At 35.7% G+C, this 23,894-nt stretch overlaps 1 protein-coding gene across 3 annotated transcripts in view; it reads right to left on the bottom strand.

Annotated features, from left to right (window-relative positions):
- Positions 1 to 956: 956 nt before the first annotated feature.
- The window catches only part of Emcn (endomucin), a 106,292-nt gene continuing 83,354 nt past the window's right edge, over positions 957 to 23,894 (bottom strand). For 2 of the 3 annotated variants that reach the window (XM_071614508.1, XM_071614507.1), the window contains 5 exons: positions 23,669 to 23,764; positions 20,104 to 20,128; positions 18,866 to 18,927; positions 13,019 to 13,092; positions 957 to 3,692 (listed from right to left, as the gene is read on the bottom strand). In XM_071614508.1, coding sequence (XP_071470609.1) covers positions 13,058 to 13,092; positions 18,866 to 18,927; positions 20,104 to 20,128; positions 23,669 to 23,764 — 218 coding nt within the window. In that variant the 3' untranslated portion in view covers positions 957 to 3,692; positions 13,019 to 13,057. The remainder of the gene's footprint in view (positions 3,693 to 13,018; positions 13,093 to 18,865; positions 18,928 to 20,103; positions 20,129 to 23,668; positions 23,765 to 23,894) is intronic. The other variant, XM_071614509.1, reaches the window with a different exon arrangement.

The raw sequence follows: 23,894 nt of genomic DNA, 5'->3' as shown, positions 1-23,894 counted from the left end.
TGACTTTGGTAGAATTTCTGACTTCAGGTTCAGGAATCTAATATTGATGAAGGGATGAATGTTTTTTCATTATTTATCAAAACAGTTTTTCCTTTAAAAAGTATCCTGGAGCAGGGAACAGGCATATTCAAGCCTACAAGACACATCCTCTGGAACAAAGGACAAAATATACTCATTTAATGGAATGCAAAATGTTTTGTTGGTGTTCTGGGGAAGTTTTAAGGAAAAATTCAGTGGATAATCCATACCAAATTTTCAGTTCAAAGCAACTACCATAGGATCAATTATTCACAATTATGGAGATCTTTAATATTAGCACTGCTATGATTTGGAACCAGAGTGTCCCCCCAAGGTCTATGTGTTATAAGATTGGTCCTCAGCTTGGTACTATTGGGAGGAAGTGATAACTTTAAATGTAGGGCCTACTGGGAGACCTTGGGATCCGTGGAGTGGACCTTGAAGAGGTTTATGAGACTCCAGGCTCTTATCTCGCTCTAGCTTCCTGGCCACGAGGGAGTGATTTTGTTCCACTGTGATGTGCTGCCTTGCCACAGGCCCCCAAAGCAATGGTGCCAATTGATCATGGGCTGGAACCCCCAAAACTGTTCCCCAAAATGTGCCCTTTTGCTTTGTAAGTCGATTTATCTCAGGTATTTGTTATGGTGACAAGCACTCATAAACAGTTTCATAATCTTGAGACAATGGTAGTCACCCATGGGGAATTGGTTCCAGGATCCTGCATAGGTTCCAATATCTATGGAGCTCAGGTCTTTTACAAAATTATGTAGTGTTTGCATTCAACCTCCACATGTCCTCCCCCATAATTTAAATCAACTCCAGATTACCTATGATATCTAATACAATGTAAATGTTATTATACCATATAGTTATTATATCATATATTTAGTAAATAATGACATGAGAAAAGAATCTGTACATATTCAGTACGGACACAGTTTTCTTTCTCCAATTAACTTTTATTAGAGATCGGTCAAATCAATGGATACTGGAACCTGGTGAAATAGAAAACTGACTTTACAGTTACTCAAAATAAAACTTTTAAAGCAAACAGTTTTCATTTTAGAGCCCAGTAAGATATGTTTTTTTGTTGTTATTGTAGTTTTGAATTTGTTTTTGTTTGTTTGTTTTCCCCCAGTTCTGAGGACTAAACCCAGGACTTTACATGCTAGGCATATGCTCTGCCACTGCGTTACATCCCTGGTCCAGAGCCTCATAAAATCTTAATGAGAATAAATTGATCTCAATTGAGAAAAATCAGACAAGGATAGTGTGTTTATTGTTAAAGTATCAAAATTTCAACTATATCCTATGTTGTCCTTACAAACTTAAATGTGGCATGTAGACAAGAAATAGAACAGATTTGTCAGCCATATGTAATAGAATATTTCAGCTCAGCAAGGAGAATTTAGAAGTCTTTCTCTGCTGGCTGATCATAGCTTGTGTGTCAGCCAACATCCACTTATTCTCAGCTGACAACACTGCCAGTTAATTAGCTCTTGTTTATGTTCGAACTATTGGTAGACTTAAATTATATTCATATTGTCATGCAGAACAATCACATAGAAAGTCTTGCCTTTGATCTAAATACATATATTCCTTTGTTGCAGTAACATTTGAACTGTATATTGGATTAAAAAGCTCACAATAAGTCAGGCATTAAAAGTAGATCATCTAATTTGAAAAAAGAATTTGATTAATGACAATTTTGACCAGCAAACAAAAATATCCTATGTAAATAGAAGTTTAAGTTGGTTTATAAAAATGCCAGCATTTGAGGTTATCTTTGAGAATGATGCTACAAAATTCTATGCATATCTCCCTAAATTCTTCAATCTCCTGTCACTTTGACCTTTTTAAAGACTAACTGCTTTAGTTATTAATATCAAGCATATTCATTATATACAGTGCTTGAACTGGGATGAATTTAATTCTTTCATGACCATTAAAAAGCTTTCCTTCTTCCTGATTCTGGTAAACATTTTCTAATAATGGTCATGAAAGTTAGAATTTTTTTTTAATAAGTCATATCACTTGTGTTAATTTAAACTATAGAAGAGAATGCTTCCTTGTAAGATGTTCTGTTATGACAGGCTTTTGCTGGGGTGCTTACTGGAGCAGTCTATGGACATTGGGCTATTTTCCATGTGAAGACAAACACTCCCTCACTGTGAAGTCTCTAAATGTTTCACTCCTTTAGAGACTCCTAAGTTAGAATTAGACATGCACATAGCAGCCCTAAGTAAAAGCACACGAAGTGGAGATCTTTCCTCTTTTTTCTAGTCCCCTTCCTTCTCACAGAAACATAAAGAGAAATCCACCAGAAATATAGATATGCTTCCCTGGTGTCCTTGATTGGAAATAGTTCAAATATCAGGGAGCTAAAATCAAGATGATTATACAATCCCTAAAGTGCAAAGTTTTCAAATACACTGCAACAAAGAAAAAATTTCAAGGCAGTTTTATACATGGCATTCCATTTCTACCATATTGCCCTCAGATCATTAAGATAATTTAGCATTGACATCAGCTTAAGAAATCATAGAAGTGAAAAAGCTGACAACTGCAGCTTGTTAGTTCCAAAGCTTTTCACAGAACCTCATCCAACTTGACATTTTGATCTGATGTGTCCAGGAAATGGTCAAGGTCGATCAGTCAGCTTTCAACAGAAGGGTTTGCTCCTGATGGGGAGGCAGCTAAAGTCATATGGGATTTTTAAGAAAGTGATACCCTGAAAAATAATATCCCAATTATGTATTTATGTAACAGCTTTCTACAAAGCAGAGTTTTAGCAATGATCACAGAATAAATCTTTACATTTATAAAAGAAATAAAAAAATACAGAAATATTATCAACCAAGTAGATTAATGAAAAATATCTTGATCCTGTTATATTCTTAATTAATGCAAGACAGCATGTCATAAATGCCCTTATATCCTTGTCACATAGTGTGCATTCAAACAGAAAGACCAAAGAAATGGCAAACTGCTCTCTCCCAGGCAGTGTCTGACACATGAATTCTCTGTCCCTTTCTCGGGTTATTATAGATGCCTTTCTGAAATTCTAATGAGTTTTTCTATTAAAGAAATCAATCCAAAATTATTCATAATTATAGGAGGACAATATCATTACCATTTTTATGTGATTTTTTAGTGTGTTGAGTTGCAGCAATTATTTATTAAAAGTAATACCTCAAAATATGAATAAAATACCTATCTGTACAAGGTAGCATGGTATGATTTCTACCTAATATTTAATAAGACACTTGCAAATATTCCCTGCATAAACATAGTAGAAAACAATAAATACAAACACTAAGTAATATAAGAACATTAAGAAAGTAGGAAAGTTTCCATGAATAAAAACTGTCACCCTCTGGAAACTTTAAATTTCAGGGAAGGACATATCCTCAGGGAGCCACCTACCCGGGCTGCCAGGTTCACTGCACACAAAAGTCCCTCCTAAATTTTGCTCTCCTACAAATGTCTCATAAATTGAAGGAATATGCTTTTCTACATCTCAAAGGACGGGAGAGGTCCAGAATTCTTGTTTCTATCAAATTATTGCGTGACAGGCTACTGATACAGACTGGAGAGCAAGACCGGAGGTCAGGAGTGATTCTGCAGAACTTTCTCCCTTTCCACCTCTGGAGCACAGAAGCTGAAGATTAAGCCTGTGAACAAGAACAACAGAAACTCAGATTCCAACACAGTGAAGTAGAAATAGTGATGGCAGTGAAGACCAAGCCTTGGTAAGAAATATTCAATATTTCACAATATGGTTACTGAATGTCTCACAAGCACATCAAATCTAACTTTCTGAATGGGAAACCACTATATTGTCTCCCATCTTTGTTTCCTTCGTGTTATAATCCCAATCTTTGCTATTACCTCCATGACCCATCCAGGCACCCAGGCTGGAAGTGTGTGCATCATCCACAATTCTATTCTTCCTCTTTCTCCACCACCCATATCCAATCCATCACCACATCTTGATATGTTTATCTTTCAGGCAGCTCTCTATTTTGTTCTGCCTCTTCATCTCCAGCTCTCCTACAACTGCAGCCCTGGTTCAAGTCCTTGTCGTTTTCCAATGGAATATTTCAATAACCTTTGACTTCTCTACTTCCACTCTAGCTCCTCTTGAATTAGTAGACTTCCACACGAAGTAGTGGTGAATCTCAAGCACAAATGTCATTATACTCCTCTGCTGAATAAAGTCTATGCCCTATCACTAAGGGGATGTATTTACTGTGCCCTATCACGAGGGGATGCAGCCACTATGCCCTGTCACTATAAAACCTCGATGAGGATGGCAAGAGGAGGTCTTGGTGAGTTTGGGTTAAACTGAGCCATACCTCTGTAGATGAGCTTCCAAGTGAAGCCACAGTTTATAGCACAGTTTGCCTAGGTAGATGTTTGGATTCGTGTGAATAAGATAAGACTCATGATTATTATTGTAAACCTTTTATCAAATATTTACAATCTATATAGAAACAAATTGGAATCTCAACAGCATGTATTCCACATTGACAATTTTTTTTTCAAGGAGTGGATCTTGCTTCATTAATAACTTTTTTCATTAGCTGATACTGTCAGTTTCTATGTCTGTGCTAATATCAATATTTTATTTCTTTCACATTTTAATCCTTTTAGGAGTGAGTGTTCTGGCTTCAATAATGATGTACAGGACTCACTGTGGATTCTACACAACCATAAATATTGAAATTTTTGTATTTTTATAATTAATAAATGATTATTTTATGCTAACTATCATGATAGATTTAACACTAATGATAATACTTCATGTATAAAGAATCACAATGACATAGGAGAAAAGATCATTTTGTCCTTGTTTTATAGATGTGGAACCCAGTGCAAAACATTATCAAGACACTCATTCAAGGCTATAGAGTAGGAATGGAAAATAAATCTTTACTCATGATATTTTTCTTTTAGTGTCTGTTATTTCATTTTGAAAATGAAAGGAAAATAATTGAAAAACATGTTAAGACCCTCTTGGAGTTCACAAAGATGCTCTTACATTATCAGGCTGCCATTTAGAAAATTACAGAAGTACTGTGAATTGGATCTGGGAGAAAAATAGAAGTGGCTAACAGTCCCCACGGTCGAAGATCCATGTGATGCCACCTTCATAGGAGCTGCTAGACTTCGCAGTGGCTCAGCTCTTCACTCTTCTGAAAGTTCCTTCTGGCTCAGTCTAGTAGGGGTCTTGGAACAGCAGGGAGATGAGACCTGTTGGTGAGGGAGTAGGCAGGTGGCAGAGGGTGCTCTCAGCAGAGAACTGCTCATGGAGCACTCAGATTGCGTTCCATTCAGTTATGAAATTATTTATTTATATCTGGCATGCTATTAAAAATTTGTCTTGATTACTTTTGATAGCTCTGTAATGTCAAGGCAGAGCAGAATTTATTTTAGAAATTTCATGTTCTTAGACATTGATGCCGTTTCTAATTATTTCCTATCAGTCTTTGTGTATTAATCTTTATTCACATTTGAGATAATTTCTTTATAAAAATTTCCCCCCAAATGAGTTGCTAGGTGACAATTGTGAACCTTTAAGTTTCTTAGTGAACACTACCACCTGCTTTTCAAAAGATTAGTCCAATTTTCACTTTAAAGTACAGAGTATATGAAATCATTTGCTTCAGAGTATATTTTTAAAAAATTGGGGAGAGAAAAGCTGAAATAAATGTATAAGTTAAAAAGTTTTTTGTTCTCAATTCACATTTTTTTTATTACTAGTTGTGCAGGAACTCTTCATAGTTTCATATTTCCATTTCTATTGCCTTGTCTATGAATTCATGATCTTTGCTCATTTTTTTCTGTTATTTTCCAACTTATATAAACTTCTTTGTATGTTTAAAACGTCAATTAGCTTTCTATTGGCCGTGTACATCATCCCAAATTAGTTTTCTTTTCTTTGGGGGGTGGGGGGTGGGGTGGGTGGGTAGGTACTAGGGATTGAACCCAAGGATGCTTAACTACTGGGTCACATCCTCAGCTCTTTTTATTTTTTGAGACAGGGATTCACTAAGTTACTTAGGGCCTTGCTAAGTTGCTGAAGCTTGCTTTGAACTTGTGATCCTCCTGCCTCAGCCACCAGAGTTGCTGGGATTACAGGTGTGCACCACCATTACCGGTAGTATTATGGTTTTTTTAATGGTAATTTCTTGTGTTTGGAAGTCTTAAGTCATGATGTATTAGAATTCCTCTCTTTTTCATTGAATTTCCTTTGTCTCTTTTTAAAAATTGTTCTAATTAGTTATGCATGACATTATAATGCATTTTGACACATCATGCATAAATGAAGTACAGTTTCTCATTCTTCAGGTTGTACATGGTGTACATTCACATTGGTCGCGTAGTCATATATGTACATAGGGTAATAACGCCTGATTCATTCTACTATCCTTCCTTCCTCCATACACTCTCTCCTTCCTTTATTCCCCTCTATCTAATCTAAAGCAACTCTATTTTCCATAGCCCCCACACCCTTATTGTGAACTAGATCCACATATCAGAGAAAACATTTGGCCTTTGGTTTTTTGGGATTGGCTTATTTCGCTTAGCATGATATTCTATAGCTCTATCCATTTACTGGCAAATGCCATCATTTCATTCTTCTTTAAGGCTGAGTCATATTCCATTGTGTATATGTACCACAATTTCTTTATCCATTCATCTGCTGAAGGACACCTAGGTTGGTTCCATAGTTTAGAAATTGTGAGTTGAGTTGCTATAAACATTGATGTGGCTGCATTATTATAGTATGCAGATTTTAAGTCCTTTAGGTATAAACCAAGGAGTGGGATAGCTGGGTCAAATGGTGGTTCCATTCCAAGTTTTCTGAGGAATTCTGCTTTCCATAGTAGTTGCACCAATTTGCAGTTCCACCAGCAATATATGAGTGTACCTTTCACCCCACATCCTTGCCAACATCTATTATTGCTTGTATCCTTGATAATTGCCATTCTGAATTGAGTGAGATAAAATCTTAGAGTAGTTTTGATTTTCATCTAATTGCTAGAGATGCTAAACATTTTTTCAAATATTTGTTGATCGATTGTATTTCTTCTTCTGTGAAGGTATCTATTCAGTTTTTTTGCCCATTTATTGATTGGGTTATTTGTTTTCTTGGTATTAAGTTTTTTGAGTTCTTTGTATATCCTGGACATTATGTTTTTAAAAATTATCAGCCAAGCAGACTCAATAAATCCTACTTAATTTTTTTGCTCTATTTCATTTTTTATGTTTAGTTCTTTATAACATTTTCCCCACAAGTAGGTATCATTAACTAATGTCAACACCCCACACTCAGTGAACATGTTTGTTTAGACCACTTATTGGCATCAAGGAGTGTACTTTGCCTGGTCCACATTTATATTTAGAAATTCTAGTCTTAGCAGAAGTTTTATGTAGAGCAAAAGATCTCTTTGAGCTGTCATCCTTGCCACTCCTTATCATAAGAGAATTCATCTCAGAAAAAGAAAACAGACACATTTTTCCTGCAGATGAACAATAATAGGTATAGAAATGCATATAGTAACTTTATCTCACATCTCTGATTCAAAGGGCCTTCAAAACTTATCACAGGCTATTTTGGCACAAGTTGTTATTTCAAGGGTGGTATCAACTATTTTGAGAGTGGAACCACTTTTGTTCTCATAATTGAGACCAAAGTGAATTATACAGAATAAGTTTACATTAAAATAATAAGTTTACATTAAAATAATCGTTTTCTTATTCTTTTTTAAAAAATTAGTTGTTGATAGGCCTTTATTTTATTTATTTGTATGTGGTGCCAAGAATCGAACCCAGGGTCTCACACATGCTAGGCAAATGTGCTACCACGACCCCAGCCCCATCCCTTTCTTATTCTAAACAAAATTATGGTCCCTGAATATAGCAAGAAATCTGCAGCGAACGGTAATGTTTTCTGAAAGCCCTATAAACCTTCCTATTGAAGGTTCCTATTGAAGGTAAAAATAGCAGAGATTTTAGGACAAGTTTGAATTGATGAGTCAGCAGCAATCATACCCATATAGCTTTTAACTTTTTTCTCTAATTGTTTTCTTGTGCAAAATCTCATGCTCCCAGTAGATAATGATTTGCAGAAGGCAAGGACCATGGCTCCTAAAGATTTTGGAATTCCTGTTTGCCCTGCAAAATCACATGAAATAAAATCCTCTGCACAAAATAACTGATCAATATATGAAGCAAAAAGCATTAAATATATCTAAAATATTATTTTGAGATGGAAATTTTTAACATAGGTGAGTATTTCTAAATCATTTTTTGCTGTTGAATATATATTCAAAGGTTTCTTAACTTCCTTCCCTATATACTCTAGGACTGATGAATATATTCTTATTTATTCTCAATCTCTTGATTATGACTTCTAGCTGACAACCTAGAAGGTAATTACTTACTGGTTCTTCAATTCCTAGTATGGTGATAGAAGTATGTATTAAAGAAAAATTAAGACAGTAGAATTGGCAGATGTCCGACCTGTTTATTCCCATTAATATCTGATCTTTACTGTTTAGAACATGGTTCTATCATTTCAAAATGCCACAGAGGAGCAAAAAAAATTATATACCTTTGATTTTGCAAGTCAGAGGCCAGGAATATTTCTAATGTTTTTATTAGTGTATTATAGTTACACAGAATGGGTGCATTTTTACATAATCATAAGAGCATCAGATATGATTTGCTCTATTTCAGTCTGCAGTACTTCCTCTTTCCCTCCTCTCCTTAATGCCCTTCCTCTCCACTACTGGTCTTTCTTTTACTTATTCATTGTTTTTAAGTTGGTTTACTTTACAAACAAACATAAAGGTGAAATCCACAGTAAGATATTCATATACGTACATAGCATAATTTGGTCAATTTCATGTCATAGTTCCTCCTTTTTCCCATCTCTCCTCCGTCTCTCTCAGTCCCCTTCCTCTATTCCACTGATCTCCCTCCTATTTTCATGAAATAATCCCCCACCATTTCCCCCTTATTTTGCTCCAGCTTTTGCCTATGAGAGAAAACATCTGACCCTTGACTTTCTGAGCCTGGCTTATTTCAGTTAGCATGATGTTCTCTAGGTTCATCCATTTACTAATTTACATAATTTCATCCTTCCTTAATTCTGAGTAAAATTCCAGTGTGTATATAAACCACATTTTCTTTATCCATTCATCTGTTGTCAGGCATCTGGGCTGGTTCCATAACTTGACTATTGTGAACTATACTGCTATAAATATTGATGTGGTTGTGTCTTTATGCATGCTGATTTTAATTCTTTTAGATAAGTATTGTTGTGGTTTAGATATGAAGTATATCCCAAAAACTCATGTGTGAGACAATACAGGAAAGTTTGAAGGTGAAATGATTGCATTATGTGAGTCTTAACCTAATCAGTGCATTAGTCCCCTGATAGGGATTAACTGGGTGGTGACTACAGGCAACTAAGATGTGGTGGAGGAGGTGGGTCATTGGGGCTGTGCCTTTGGGTTTTATATTTTGTCCATGGTGAGAGGATCAGTCTCTCCCCCTCTCCCTCTTTCCCTCTTTCTCCCTCCCTCTCTCTCTTTCTCTTCTTGCTTCCTAGTGTGATGTCCTAAGCAGCTTTCCTTTGCCACACATTTCCACCATGGTTTTCTGCTCAACCTTAGGCCCCAAGGAGTAAAGTAAGCCATCTTTGGACTGAGACCTCTGAAACCGTGAGCCCTAAATAAATTTATCCTCCTCTAAAATTGTTGTTGGCAGGTCCTTTGGTCACACCAGCAAAGAAGCTGATGGAAACAAATATCAAGGAGTGAGATAGACGAGTCCTATGGTGGCTCCATTCCTAGTCTTCAGTAATCTCCATACTGCTTTCCAAAGTGGTGATGCAAATTTGCAGTCTACCAACAATGTACACGTGTAGAGTGCACCTTTTCCCCCACAAATAAATGCATTTTGGTTCACTGTACACAAATGGAGCACAACTTTTCATTTCTCTGGTTGTACGTGATGGAGCATTGCCCCATATGTGCAGTCATACTTAATTTGCATTTCTCTGATTGTTAGGTATGCTGAAAATTTTTTTTCATATATTTGTTGGTTATTTTTGTTCCCTTTTTTTGAGAAATGTCTGTTTAGTTCTTTTGACCAATTATTGCTTTGTGTGTGTGTGTGTGTGTGTGTGTGTAAGTTTTTTAGTTCTTTATATATTCTGGATATTAATCTCCTATTGAATTAGTAGCTGGAAAAAAATTTTTTCCATTGTGTAGGCTCTCTCTTCATGCCCTTGATTGTTCCATTTGCTCTGAAGAGGCTTTTTAATTTGATAGCATCTCACTTATTGATTATTGGTTTTATTTATTTAGCATTAGGAGTCTTGTTAAGGAAGTTAGTGCCTGTGCCAATAGGTTGGGGTAATGAGCCTGTGTCTTCTTCTAGCAGTTGCAAAATTTCTGGTTTAATTCCTAGGTCTTTGATCTACTTTGGATTTATTTTTGTGAAGTGTGAAAGATAGGATTTAGTTTCATTCTTTTACATATCAATATCCAGTTTTCCTAGCACCATTCGTTAAAGAGGCTATCTTTTCTCAAAAACATTTTTTTTTGCATCTTTGCCAAATATCAGATGACTATTTATGTTTGTCTCTGTTTCTTCTATTCTTTTCCATTGATTTTCATATCTGTTTGGATGACAACACTGTGGTTTATTACTATAGGTCTCTAGTATAATTTGAGATAATTGAGATGCCTCCAGCATCCTCTTCTTGCTTAGTATTGCTTTGACTCTTCTTTTACTCTTTCAAATGAATTTTACAACATTTTTCTCTAGTTCTGTGAAGATTGTCATTGCTATTTGGATGGGGATTGCATTGAATCTGTATAATACTTTTGGTGGTATGATCATTTTGATAATATTAGTTCTTCCTAAGAACATGGGATGTCTTTCTTCATTTCTTTCTTGAGTGTTCCATAGTTTTCATTGTAGAGGTCTTTCCACCTCCTTGTTTAGATTTATTCCCAAGTTTTTGTTTGTTTGTTTTTGTTTGAAGTTATTGTGAATGGGGGTAGTTTTCCTGATTTCTTTCTCATCAGATTCATTATTGGAGTATAGGAAAGCTATTGATGCCCATATTTTGATCTTATATTATGCTACTTTGCTAAATTTATATCAGGTCTAGAAGCCTTCTGGTAGAGTTTTTAGATCTTCTAGATATAGAATCATCTAATCAGGAATCAGAGATAATCTGACTTCCTTTCCTATTTGTATCCCTTTAATATTTTTTTCTTGTCTGATTGCTCTGGCTAGAGTTTCAAGAACTATATTGAATAGGAATGGTGAGAGTGGATGTCCTTGTTTTGTCCCTGATTTTGGAGAAAATTCTTTCTGTTTTTAGGAATATTTTTTAAAGTACAAAAAAATAGAAATGAATTGGAGTTAGACAATAGTTTCTTTTATTAAATTTGTTTGGGCCAGCACTATGCCTTGGCTTCTATATACAGTTTCCTTCTTTTTCTTTTTCAGCTTACCAGAGTTTGTCTTTCTTTAAGGTGGACAATTTGTTTCTACACTTTGAGCATTTTGATAATCAAGAAGGCATCCCTTCACTAGCCACAGGATTGTGGAGAAACCATAGCTGGTCTGCAAGGACATTTCCTATATATTAGTGAGAGCTGACCCACATGTTTCAACATCTCACTTCTCAAACTTGGCACCTGAAAATGTTCATGTTTATAAAAGAATGGATAAACTCTCAAATTCCTTTCCATTCGAATCTACATCTAATTACTGGCTATAAAGGGATGAAATTCTAATAGTGATGTGTGCATTTGGATGGCAATCTCTATCTCTATATTCTGCTACACTCAAAGCAGAATGGAAGGCACCTAGTCTTCAACAAGCAATTGCTAAGTGTCTGTAATGACACCATATTAGTAGGTGAGTAGTCGATAGAGGCAGTGAACATATCAATGATATTCTTCATGCCAGACACTTTACCCAGAGTGGCTATCACTGTACTCAGGCCAGATCTGGGCATGTATGTATTAGTTCTTTTGATTTTTTAAAATTGTTTATTCCAAATGATATATTCTTCTCTAGGTTCTATAAAGCATCAAATGTTAATCATAATAGCATGTAATTATTGCTTCTTATAACAATTAAATTAACATCAGAAGAAAATCTCCTGACCTGCTTCTAGGAAAGTTTAAGACAAGCCCATATTGAGCAATTCCAGAGCAGCCCTGAAATTGACATGAGCTATTTTACTAAAACAAGAAACGTATCTGCATTGCACTGGATCAAGTCATTCAGTTGGTTATAAAGCAAAAATATGCCCAATATATCTGCATGATCAGTTGTGCATAAGAAACCCCAACTTACACTGTATTTTTCATCACCTTGTTTGATATGTTTTGTGTGCAAATTCATAATTCCTGGATTGAGAGAGAAAGTGCATGCTGGTATGGTCCCTACAGAGGGAAGGCAATTGGACTTCTACCCAGCTTCTGCGCATTCTTGACCCTGAGCCAGTCTATGACTTGATGCATATCTTTAATGCAGCTCCTATACTGTATCCTTTTCTTGCAATACACTACAGATTTTCAAGCATTGTCATTTGGGTCCTGTGAGTGATCAGTAAGCTATAGAATCTTGTCTAACTACCACTGTTAGTATATGTTTACTGGCCCAGGTAGGCACAGACTGCATTTATAAGGAAATATTATCAACAGGCAGGAAGAATGAATTGTGTCATTCCATAGATAGGCAGGTAAATTGGAAAAATCTTCTACAACCATCAAGACATTAATTTTTCTGGCAACTTTTCTTAGATATTGTTTTGAAACAAATAGACAATGATGATTTCACTGACACAAACCATTAAATTTTCAGGTTTTAAAGTCTTTGGAAATAATCTAAGGTGCAGCAGGCTAAGATAACAGATATTAATGAGTAGCAGAGTGAGTGGAATTAGGAAACTTACATATTTATTGCCCAGGTGTAAGGAGGATTCATCAAGCTGTCAGTTCTTGCTTTTTCCTTGTGCAGAGTGTTCACCTAAGAACAGAAGATAGGTTTTGATCTATGTGCTCTGAGAATGGCTAAAGATGAAAATAGGGTTTCTTGGCTTGTTTTCTTTTGTTTTTTGTTTTTGTTAAGGAAAGTTCAGTTCTCCTGCAAGGTTATCATTACAGCCACAATTTGCCTCTTGCTATTGCCTGGAAATTATTCACCAAGATTTATGAGCTTTCTTTGACCATCATCCATTTTCACCCTAAAGGAGCAGTGTTAACTAACTCGCTGGAAAGGGAGATGTCAATTGGGAGAGCATAACAACAGAGACACCCTGGGGAATTTATCATTGATTTTGGCTTGTTATATGAGCTGGCTTTGCCTGAGCAAACCCATGTCATCTATCCAAAGTGCCATTTTATCAGGAAGAAATTCTAGGGTCCTTCTGTCTAAATAATTCACTGAGAGTTTTGGGAAAATGAATTTATAGACCAACACAAACACATTGGTGACATATAGGGCAGCTCAGGCAACCTTACTCAAAATTGCAGTGATATTCTACCATCTACCAGTGATAAATATATTAACCTAGAATGATGGGAAGCCAAGAGACCCCAAGCATGTTTTTTACATCCCACTGAATTTATGACTAATGTATTTCACATCACCATTATCCTTCAGGCAGAATCAAGCATCAATGTCAGCCACACTCTATAAAACAATATAGGTGAACATCCCCAACTTTTTGGATAAATATATTCATTTTGCTCCAGCTTTTATCTGACAGTGTCAGGAAAATGTCTTTTGGGGATTCTGTGGATGTTACTGGTTACATGCATGGTCATGGCAGTAATAAATAGTGCCAGAGACTTACAAGGAGAACATATTTGGGGCTGTGCTCTGAAAGAGGCAGGCACAATGTGATTGCCCTCACAGCCTCCCTTCACAACCTTTTGCTAACTATTATTATTTTGCAAAAGGTACTGCACCTCCCTGGAAACCATGGCTAGGAAGTACAGGCATGAGAAGTACAGGTATTTTGTTAAATGAATTTTTATTTACCCTCTACTATCTGCTAGAAACCGTGTGAATCAATTCATGTGAAAATTATTACAGTTCTTAATAGCTCCCTTCAAGTTCTAATCCAGGAGTAGACAATGTGAAAAAGCTTCAATAACACTGTGATTTCATTAACAGTTATAATAACGATGCAAATAATGATGTAATGGTACAAGCAGGTGAAACACACACAAACCTGGAGAACAAATGGCCGAAAGGAAAAACACCAAATACCAACAGTGGTTGTATCAAGAATCACTTAAAATTATTTTTGTATTCTTTTATTTTTCTATTTCCAGTCATGCATAATGTAGTTAAAAATTAAGTAGTAGTTTAAAGCACCAAGAAACATTGTATGTCAGTAAAACATATAATTTTGCAAAATTAGGAAGAAAAGACCATTGAAAACTAGGACAGTCGAAGAAGTCTTAGTGGAATTGCAGAGCATAAACCAGTGAAGAATTGAGAAGAAAGATGAATCTTCATATGGCTTTATACATCTATGAATGCTGTACTTATTTTCAACTTTTTGTTCATTTCTTGTTAATAGACACAGTTTTAAAAATAAATAAGCAAAAAATTTAAAAAGTGATTTTGTTTAATGAGTAATTACCATAATATACTAATTGGTATTGATGTGTTGGTACCCATGATGGCCAGGAGAGGAGGGGAGAATCACAAAGGGGAGCAAGGGACCTTTTCCTCATTCTTGCAAAAGGGCTAGGACTCAGCGAGAAAAGAAGGTGCCTGAAGTTTAGAGAACATGAATTACTAAGTGGTTCAAAAACTGAGCTAGAGAGGATGGGCACATCAAGCGGGGGTTAGGGGGGGTTATAGATGTGCTAAGGGCTTTGATTTAAACTTGGGTAATAAGAATTTCTCAGAGCTTTCTAAGCAGAGGAATATTATAATGCTTTCCAATCTGCATTTCACATTGTTCAAAATCAAGTAATGTTTTGACACTAAATTTGCAACAGTGGTCCACTTTATGCTTTGAATATAGCCCTTGTGGCTCTGACACTGTAACTTATTTTTTAAAAGAGACATGTTTCTTTCTCTTTCCCTCTCCCTGCTCCTCCCTAATCTCTCCCCTCTTCCTAATCTCAGGGGAAACCTCATCCTAGGCAGAGTTATCTGACCTTGAGCCACACTCACTAAAACAGTGACAAAGGGCAGGTAGTCAGAGTAGACGATGATAGATGTTGGAGTCTCTAAAATGGGGCTAATTCAAAGAAAAGAAATAAAATATGCTAACATCTCCAGAGCACTTCCCCCTCTTCTCAACCAGTTACCAAGGTTACCTACTCCTCCAGGGAATTGCTCCTCCCAAGACAAGGAGTTGCTAATGAGTAACCCCTGGGCTGCTCTTTTCTTGCTTGTAGGCAAGATAAGAGGAGATGGGGGCATGAGAAAAAGAAAACCTAAAACCTATAAAGGGGCAAGACCCACTGCTTCCCACTGACACCAGCTCTGGGTGGTCCCTTTCTCCTCTCCGGAGAAGTCTGTCTCTTTTCTATCCCTTAAATAAAACTTGCTTTCTACCCTTGCTTTGGTGTGTTTCTTGGGTATTTAATCTTCAACACCAGGGGAACAAGGACGAGATCCTGATTTTCAAGACTGATATCAGCACCACAGGAACAAAGTAATTCAGACTTGGGGATGGCCCCAGAAGATCTAAAAAATCACTGTCTCCCAAAGTGAATTATAACTCAGGAGACAGCACTTGGTATGTAGCCTTTGAATCATCTCTTAAAAATCTCCCTGTTCCTCCTAATGGGGAGAATCACAGCTTCTGGGACAGGGGTCCCTTGTGCTTTTTCTTTACTAGCAGAACAATAAAACCTTTTTCCTTTTTCCTCAAACCATGTCCTCTTTATTGGCACAGGGGACAAGGACCTAGCTTTCAGTAACAAATTTGGTGATTGCATTTTCTTTCTTCTGTGTAGTTATATATTTTCTTTTTTTTTTTTAAGAGAGAGTGAGAGAGAGAGAGAGAGAGAGAGAAAGAGAGAGAGAATTTTTTTTTAATATTTATTTTTTAGTTTTCGGTGGACACAACATCTTTGTTTGTATGTGGTGCTGAGGATCGAACCCGGGCTGCATGGCATGCCAGGCGAGCGCACTACTGCTTGAGCCACATCCCCAGCCCCAGTTATATATTTTCTTGACTAGTTCAAGCAATTTTCTTCTTAACTCTTAAAGCCTCACATATTAAAAGTGAAATAATGTATATGAACTCTCTGAGATGTGGTATGCAAATCATGTTTTAGAATGCATCATGTCACACATGTGTTTTGAAGTCAACTATGGTGATGTTTAACTTGACAACATTTCTCACTAAAGCCAAGTGTGTTCTTACTATTCTTGCAAGTTTTTTCTTTTATATGCAAGAAAGCTCTGAATTTCATCATGGATGGGCTTACATTTCAGCAGAAGATGCTACTTGAAAGAGAATGTATTTAAAGGAAGCAGAGAGTATGAATGGATAAACATCATGACCTAAACAGAGGAACCATCTTCCCAGGAGAAAGGACTAGAATTCTAACTGTTACTCATGGAGGCTTCTAGAAACCCAGAAAAGTTAGCATCCACTGGCATTTTCCCTGAGAGTGAACTGCAGCAGAGGTCGGTTTCCTTGGAAACATTGTTTATTGGCCTCTAAAATAACACAGTTCATGTTGAGGTGAAGTCCAGAGTTTCTATACTGAAGAAATGAGGGTTCCAAAGAATTATCATGGCCACTGAAGCTCATGTTTCAAAGAGCAACCCACTTATGCACATTAACACTGTATTTCTTAGGCCTTGAAACAAATAATATAAATTATAATAACATTATTTCTGATTGACTTAAATAAATTAGATATTTATTTCATCAAATTATTTTCTGTATTTGAAAAAGATGTTTATGTAGGTGATAGTAGAAAACTTGGGCTAACCCTGTGAACTTAAACCTAATCACTTCAGAATTTTTGTCTCAGTTTTGTTTTAGGCAAAATGTCACCATTGGTCCTGAGATACTTAAGTAAAAATGATTTTACTAATATAACTTCTGTTAAGTGTGATAAGCATAGTTTAATCAACATATTTGAAAAGGTTTTGAAAGACAGTGGAAAGAGATTTATTAGGAAATGTTTAACGATCTCTGAGTATTGTTAGTGACAAGTTTTAATAAAAATTTTGATAGTACAAGGACCTTTTGGATATTATTGTGTTTTAAGTTATCAATTCTGGGTGATTGAAATCTGCTCTGGATCACTATTTTCAGTTTTCACCTCTCACCAGCTATTTCCCCTGGTAATTACTGGGTTGATCTTTGAGAGGTTATTTTCTTGAAAGCAGTAGAAATTTGAAGTATTAGAGAACACATCTTATTATTTCCGTGTTGATCCTTCCTCCTTAGACCTGTGACCTGACTACTTATTTAGGAAGAAGTTAAGTCCAGAGGGTCAAGGGTCAATTTAATCATCCCACCATGATCTGTTCCATGTACCACTGCATGCACTCTGAGAATGGGAGCTAGCTTATTGTCTCTGGGCCAAAAAGAAGGGTGAAAGTGACTTTCAAGTATTCTAGGGATAAATTTTACTCCTTTGCACCTTTAGATGGGGCTACTCCTAAGAGAAACAATAAGAAAGGGATAAAAGAAATGCATGAATCAAAGAGTAGAATACATACAGCAATGAAAGAGGTCTTTCTTAAAGGAAAATGGCTCTCTTGAGGGGTTGGGCTTGTCTGTGGTGGCTCTGGGGCCCTGGGACTTAAATATAATTTAAGTCCTCTTTTTGCCTGGTGACTTTTGTTCTGGTTTGAATGCCAGAACTTAAACCTAATCATAGAATTGGAACCTAAACATTTAGCCTTTGATAGCTTGCTGTTGAGTTGGGGCAATACTGATAGTTTTTTTTATTTTACCAAATTGTTTTTAACTAGAAGAAATATTTACAGTGCAGTTTACCATTCTGTAGCTATCACTTTGTATAACATGTATTCTGGGACTATTTGTTAGAAATAAAATTTGAAGGACTGAATATGGTAGATGTATTAATATAATGTTATTTAAATTGGAGCTATTTGGATTATTTTGTAAAACATAAAATTGTTGTTACTTTATCTCTTTTGTGCTTTTAGTTACTTAACATCTGGTCTACTCTAAACAAGAAGAAATTTGTGCAATTTTATTTTTAAGAGCTAACTAGCATCTTGTTTTTTTATTTGTTCTTGATACAAATGTAACATATGTGAATCTTACCTATATTTTGAAAGACTGCTATATTTCAAATCAAATATATGTAAATAAGAAATTAGAAAGGAAACTGATTTTTATCAATGAGAAATTGTGCTTTGTCTTTATTGGGAAGCTCAATTAAAATTATATGTAATGATATGGAACATGATTTATATTTTAATTGGTTAATTTATGTTGTTTCCAATTGACTACAGGCAGCCATTATCAAAAATAAAACAAAACAACCATTATAATAAAAAAACTACCAAAAACCTGAATATTCTTTTTGCCATTCCTACAGAATAGGAAGTATGTTGAGTCACCACCCATTAATAGATGGGCATCTCTAAAAAGCTAGTCCAACAATCTTATGAAAATGACATTTCTAGAATATCTTTCCTTCATACAAGAAATTTATATTTATTGATAGTTATTGACTATTTCTAAAGAAGTTATGCTTGTGTTTCCTATGAACAAATCCAAGGTTATAGTTAGATTTCAAATAACTAGTTTTTCATTTCATTGGGAACTTACCAGACTCATTAGAAATTGTCTTAACAGTGAGCAGCTTCACACTCTCTTTATCAGACTGAGGTCTATTTAAAACAGAAAACATTAAGTTAGCATAACAGTCACGAGCATTGTGTATCTGTGCAAAGAAGTAAATACGGCACACACAACACGAAGAAAAGACACATGAAATATCATCATGCAGTTTATAGCAAAATTATTTTTTTTCACATACAAATACATATGCATTCTTTAGCATTGTCCAGTTCTGTAATCAAGCTAGTAAATCCCCATCACTCTGTTACAGTGGTGCTCATTGGCTCAATTAAACGTTAATATGGATGACATGGAGCACCTGTCCATTGCTCACATCTCCAGCTCTGAATATGAGAGGGAAGATACGGAATGCAGTCATGTTTCCAAACCTTATGGGCTGTTGCTGAGTTCTGGGGATGTTCTTTTCATGAGGTCCTGAGATACTGCAGTGTAGACTGAACCGCCTGTTTCAACCAAGAGTTCCCACTTATTGCTTCCCAGATTCCAAACAGTTTCAAACCTTAGTTCCTTCTCTAAACATCTGAAGAAGCTCCACTTCTAATTCAGATGGGTAGGGGACCAAGGGATATTATTCGTAGCATTCACACCCCAGTGAAACAAAAAAAAAAAATAATAAATAAATAAAAACTTATATAAATGCAAGCTACAAATGCAGGTCAACAAAGAAAACCACAGAATTCCTTTTCAAGATTTATCATGTCTCTGTGGCTCACTTGGGCTGTAACAGTTGCCTGGATTTCTGATAATGTCTTCATTTGTTTTAATGCAGCCAAAGTAGGATAATCATCTACTGCTAAGAGGAAGTCACTCAGAGATGGCTAAAGATATAGGCACAATTTGTTCCTAACTGTGATAAAGAGGAAGGGAATTTCCCTGGGAAAACAATCTTAAAACTCTAGGTATGTTTTCTATGCTATTTTTCTTCAGAGTTATATTTTCTATTTTTTGTCTTTTTATTTTTTATTTGCCCACTTTATGCACACATAAGAGCAATCTTCTATTTTAGTTTTGGGAATTTTTCTGTTAAATAAAGGCATTTAAATATAAATGACAAGTAGTTGAACCCTATATTTGGTATATGGTGTTTTCTCATTTTTTTTTTAAGAAAACAACACAAAAAATAAGTAAAAGATCTGGCATTTTCACTATGTAAATGGTGGGGGCAGAGCTTCTAGGGGGGAAAAAAGCAATATGGCCTTACTTACTGATCATTCCCATTTTCTGGTGTTCCTAGGAGAGAAGACAATTGTATTAGAGTTTCAAGGAGCTTAACTACCAAAAGTCTGAGACCCCCTACTGCTTTCTGTTCAAACTCTCTTTCTAAAGCCAGCTTTTAATTTTTTTTTTAATTGCCTCACAGACATTTGTTTGGGTGTGGTTTATACTCATCCTGACACTCTTGGGATTGTCCTAATTAGAACAATTCCACTAAATTTAGTTCTGGACTGATTTTAATATTAGTTTCATATTACTTTGCGGAATACTGTCCATTATTGTACAACCCACTTTAGAAAATTCTCATTTTATTTTAATATCTTTAAGAAACTTCTCCTCCAAGTACTAAATTACCTTTTTATACCAGAGAATTGAATTTTCTACTTTCCTTTATGTGCTGCTCTTTCTTGGGACACAAATCACTGCATTCCTGGTGAGATACAATGTAGGTATTGTTTCTAATTGCATCTTAGGACCATTCATTTAATTTTTCTAAAGTGCCCTGCAAAATGTCACCCAGGCTACTAACAGCAATGGACTATTTGTATACTCTGCCAAGCCACTTTTCTAGTGCCTGGGAGGAAACACCTTTTTGGTTCAGGTGAGAATTTGGAATGAGCCCTTCTATATAATGATGCCCCATTCTAGAGTGGGTGTGGGGATCAACACTTGCATTGGGCTATTTAATATGATTGTTTCAATGCTCCTTGTCATGCTCCTGATTGTATTCTTTTCTGCTCACCTTCTGTCTCTTGAACTTCCTTTTAGGTCTAATTCAGCTCTTGTCATTGGGATATGCTCTTTAAATATAATGCCATCCATTTTGACCATTATTCCATAAAGAGTTTAACTTCCCCTAACATTTTGCCTACATCACCTAACCATAATTCTTAATCCCTACCATTTAATCCATAGCACTGCGTACTCCTCACCAGTGCCATTGAACCTCGACTTCTTTCCATCAGAAGGGCTTTAACAACATTTTTAAACTCCTGTGTCATAGACAATATCACTTGTGGTCTCATAGCCCATTTCAAAATGAGCTGATAATTTTTGTATGCCCATTCTAATATTTTTTTTTTCTTGGAGAACTATAATAATGGGTTCATTGACAGAGAGATGCACATCAACAGACAGCTTTCTGCATTTGCACCTGCTTACTTGGGTTAAAGCTCAGCCTTTGTCAACATTATCCAGATAAATCTAATTTCATGCTGAACTCTGATTCATGTTGTCTTCCAGAGAGCGGAGTAGGTTTACTAATTTTCTGAACTTAATGAAGTCTCACCCACATACTTGAAGAGCGATTAACTGCGGGTGTTTAATGGTGCTAATTTAATGATAACAATGCTGTGAATTCTGTTTGGAAAACAAAGTTAACAGTAACCAAACAGATTTGGCTAATTATATAATTGCTGAACTTCATTTCAGAGAAATGATATGTCTTCGAAATAACTCTTCATAATGGAGTGAATTTTATATATTCAGAGTTCTCTTTAATTCAACTTTTCAAATAACATATTTTGAAATCTTCCTATTCAAGCAATTTTAAAATATAAGATATTTCTTTTTTTAAAAAAATATATATATAACAGTGGAATGTATTACAATTCTTATTACATATATAGTGCACAATTTTTCATATCTCTGATTGTATACATAGTATACTCACACCAATTCGTGTCTTCATACCTGTACTTTGGATAATAATGATCATCACATTCCACCATCATTAATTACCCCATGCTCCCTTCCTTCCCCTCCAACTCCTCTGCCCTATCTAGAGTTCATCTATTCCTCCCATGCTCCCTCTCCCTATCCCACTATGAATCAGCTTCCTTATATCAAAGAAAATATTTGGCATTTGGTTTTTGGGGGTTGGATAACTCTCATAATCTACACTCATAGGCTTCAAATTTAGGCTGATTTAACATAAAAATTGGGTATTGGTGGTTTAAAAATTTGGAAAAATTAAGCCTACATATAAAAAAGCTATCTTCCCTCTGGAAATTGGGGTAAGAAAACATATTTCAGAGATTACTAAGAAGTTTATTCACTCACTCCCAAATGATAAGGCATTGATTTGTTTTCTTATTTTCCACCAAGAGCTAAACTGAACACTGCAGTCTTGGTCTCCTAACTTTCCTGCGCTGTCATGATCATTCACTAATGGCCTGTGAGATGTACACTCAGTGGCTCCCCTGTATTGCATTCATTAGTGTCCTGAGGGCACTCTGTCCACAAAGTCAGCAATGAATAGTGCAGCTCATATACTCTATAAAAATTAGTGCTTTTTACATTTTAACCATTTCTGGGACTTTGGTAGAATTCTGTTAGTGAAACATTTTGAATCAAAGTGGGTAAAGGCAAGACTCTATTTTACTGAAGATTTAAAAATTTAACTCAAAAGTATGTAATGAGGGTCTGTATATATTATAGTGTAATGTGGAAAATGAGATTTGTGACTTGGAGGGATCATCTGACTCACAGGAGAGAAGGCATAGAAAGAAGGCATAGAAAGTACTATGCCATAGTATGATGAATGATATCATCGACATTGTAGAATTAAAATTAAGGGGACAATTCATTCTATGATGGTATGCTATAAAAAGATAAGTAACTTTTCATTTGATCTGGACCCCACAGGGTAAATTGGAGGTATATCATAAAAGCCAAGAGGTGGGCTAGACATTCCAGTATAAGGAACCAGTGTGGGTGACACACATTCATGACACTGCACAATACCATCAGTTGGGAACGGGAAGATCGATGGAGTTAAGGTGACATAGGGGACAGTTGAGCCATGGGAGCTAAAGGAAATTTAGAAGATGTTGAAGGAAAAAAAATAGCCAAAGTCCTTGAAACAGAAAAACAACTGAATAAAAAAATGGAAAGAAATACAAATTTGGTAAAGAATTTAGTTGACCATAATTTCTGAGTACTGGTTCATTAATTGTGACAAATACACTCTACTGACATAATAATAAGGGAAGTTAGATGTGGGATATATGGGGACTCCTCATCTTTGCAAGTTATCTGTAAGTTAAATCTATTCTAAAATAGAAAGTTTATTTAAACAAGAAACAAAACAGAGTTAAGGTAGACACCTTCATTGGAAGGAAGCTGAATCTCCAAGGACTAAAGTCACAAAACACTGTTCTTAAGATTGTGGGCTCCTAAACTTAGCAAGACTCCCTTTATTATCTATTATGTTCAAATGGAAAAAAAGAAAAACTTCATTATAAACCAGATATGCCACTCTTTGCCCTCTTTACCCCCATGTTCCCTTGACCATTCACAAAAATTAGGCTATTTCATTACCAGAATTTTTCCATATTTAATATCCACCAACAGAAGTTAATCCCCATTCCTTAAAGCCACTGGCATTCAATGGAATTTTTCTGCATCTTACCCTCTATTTTTGTGATCAAGCAATATTTTATCTCTATCTGTGAGACTTCTTTCACCTTTTAAGAATCGAAGTTCAATTTTAGACTAAGCAATTATTCATCATCCTTTCAGGCAAACAAAATAAAACAAAACACAGTTACATACCTGGGTCTGTCTTCCAGAACATTCGATACAAACCCACCAGAACAAATACTGAAAGTGTTAGAACAATCAAAGCAATAACCACTGGCAAAATAATACCTGAAAAGTGTTGGAGACATTGTGAATTAGAGTGGCTTCTGGATTTCACATAGATAGATTACTAACTGAGCAAAAGCATGCATGATTTCTCCTTTAAACTTCATTCTGTTAAAAATATTACATTTCAGAC

The sequence above is a fragment of the Marmota flaviventris genome, chromosome 7, assembly GCF_047511675.1.
Source record: "Marmota flaviventris isolate mMarFla1 chromosome 7, mMarFla1.hap1, whole genome shotgun sequence".
Classification (NCBI taxonomy): Eukaryota; Metazoa; Chordata; class Mammalia; order Rodentia; family Sciuridae; genus Marmota; species Marmota flaviventris.
This window is presented reverse-complemented; position numbering and strand designations above follow the sequence as displayed.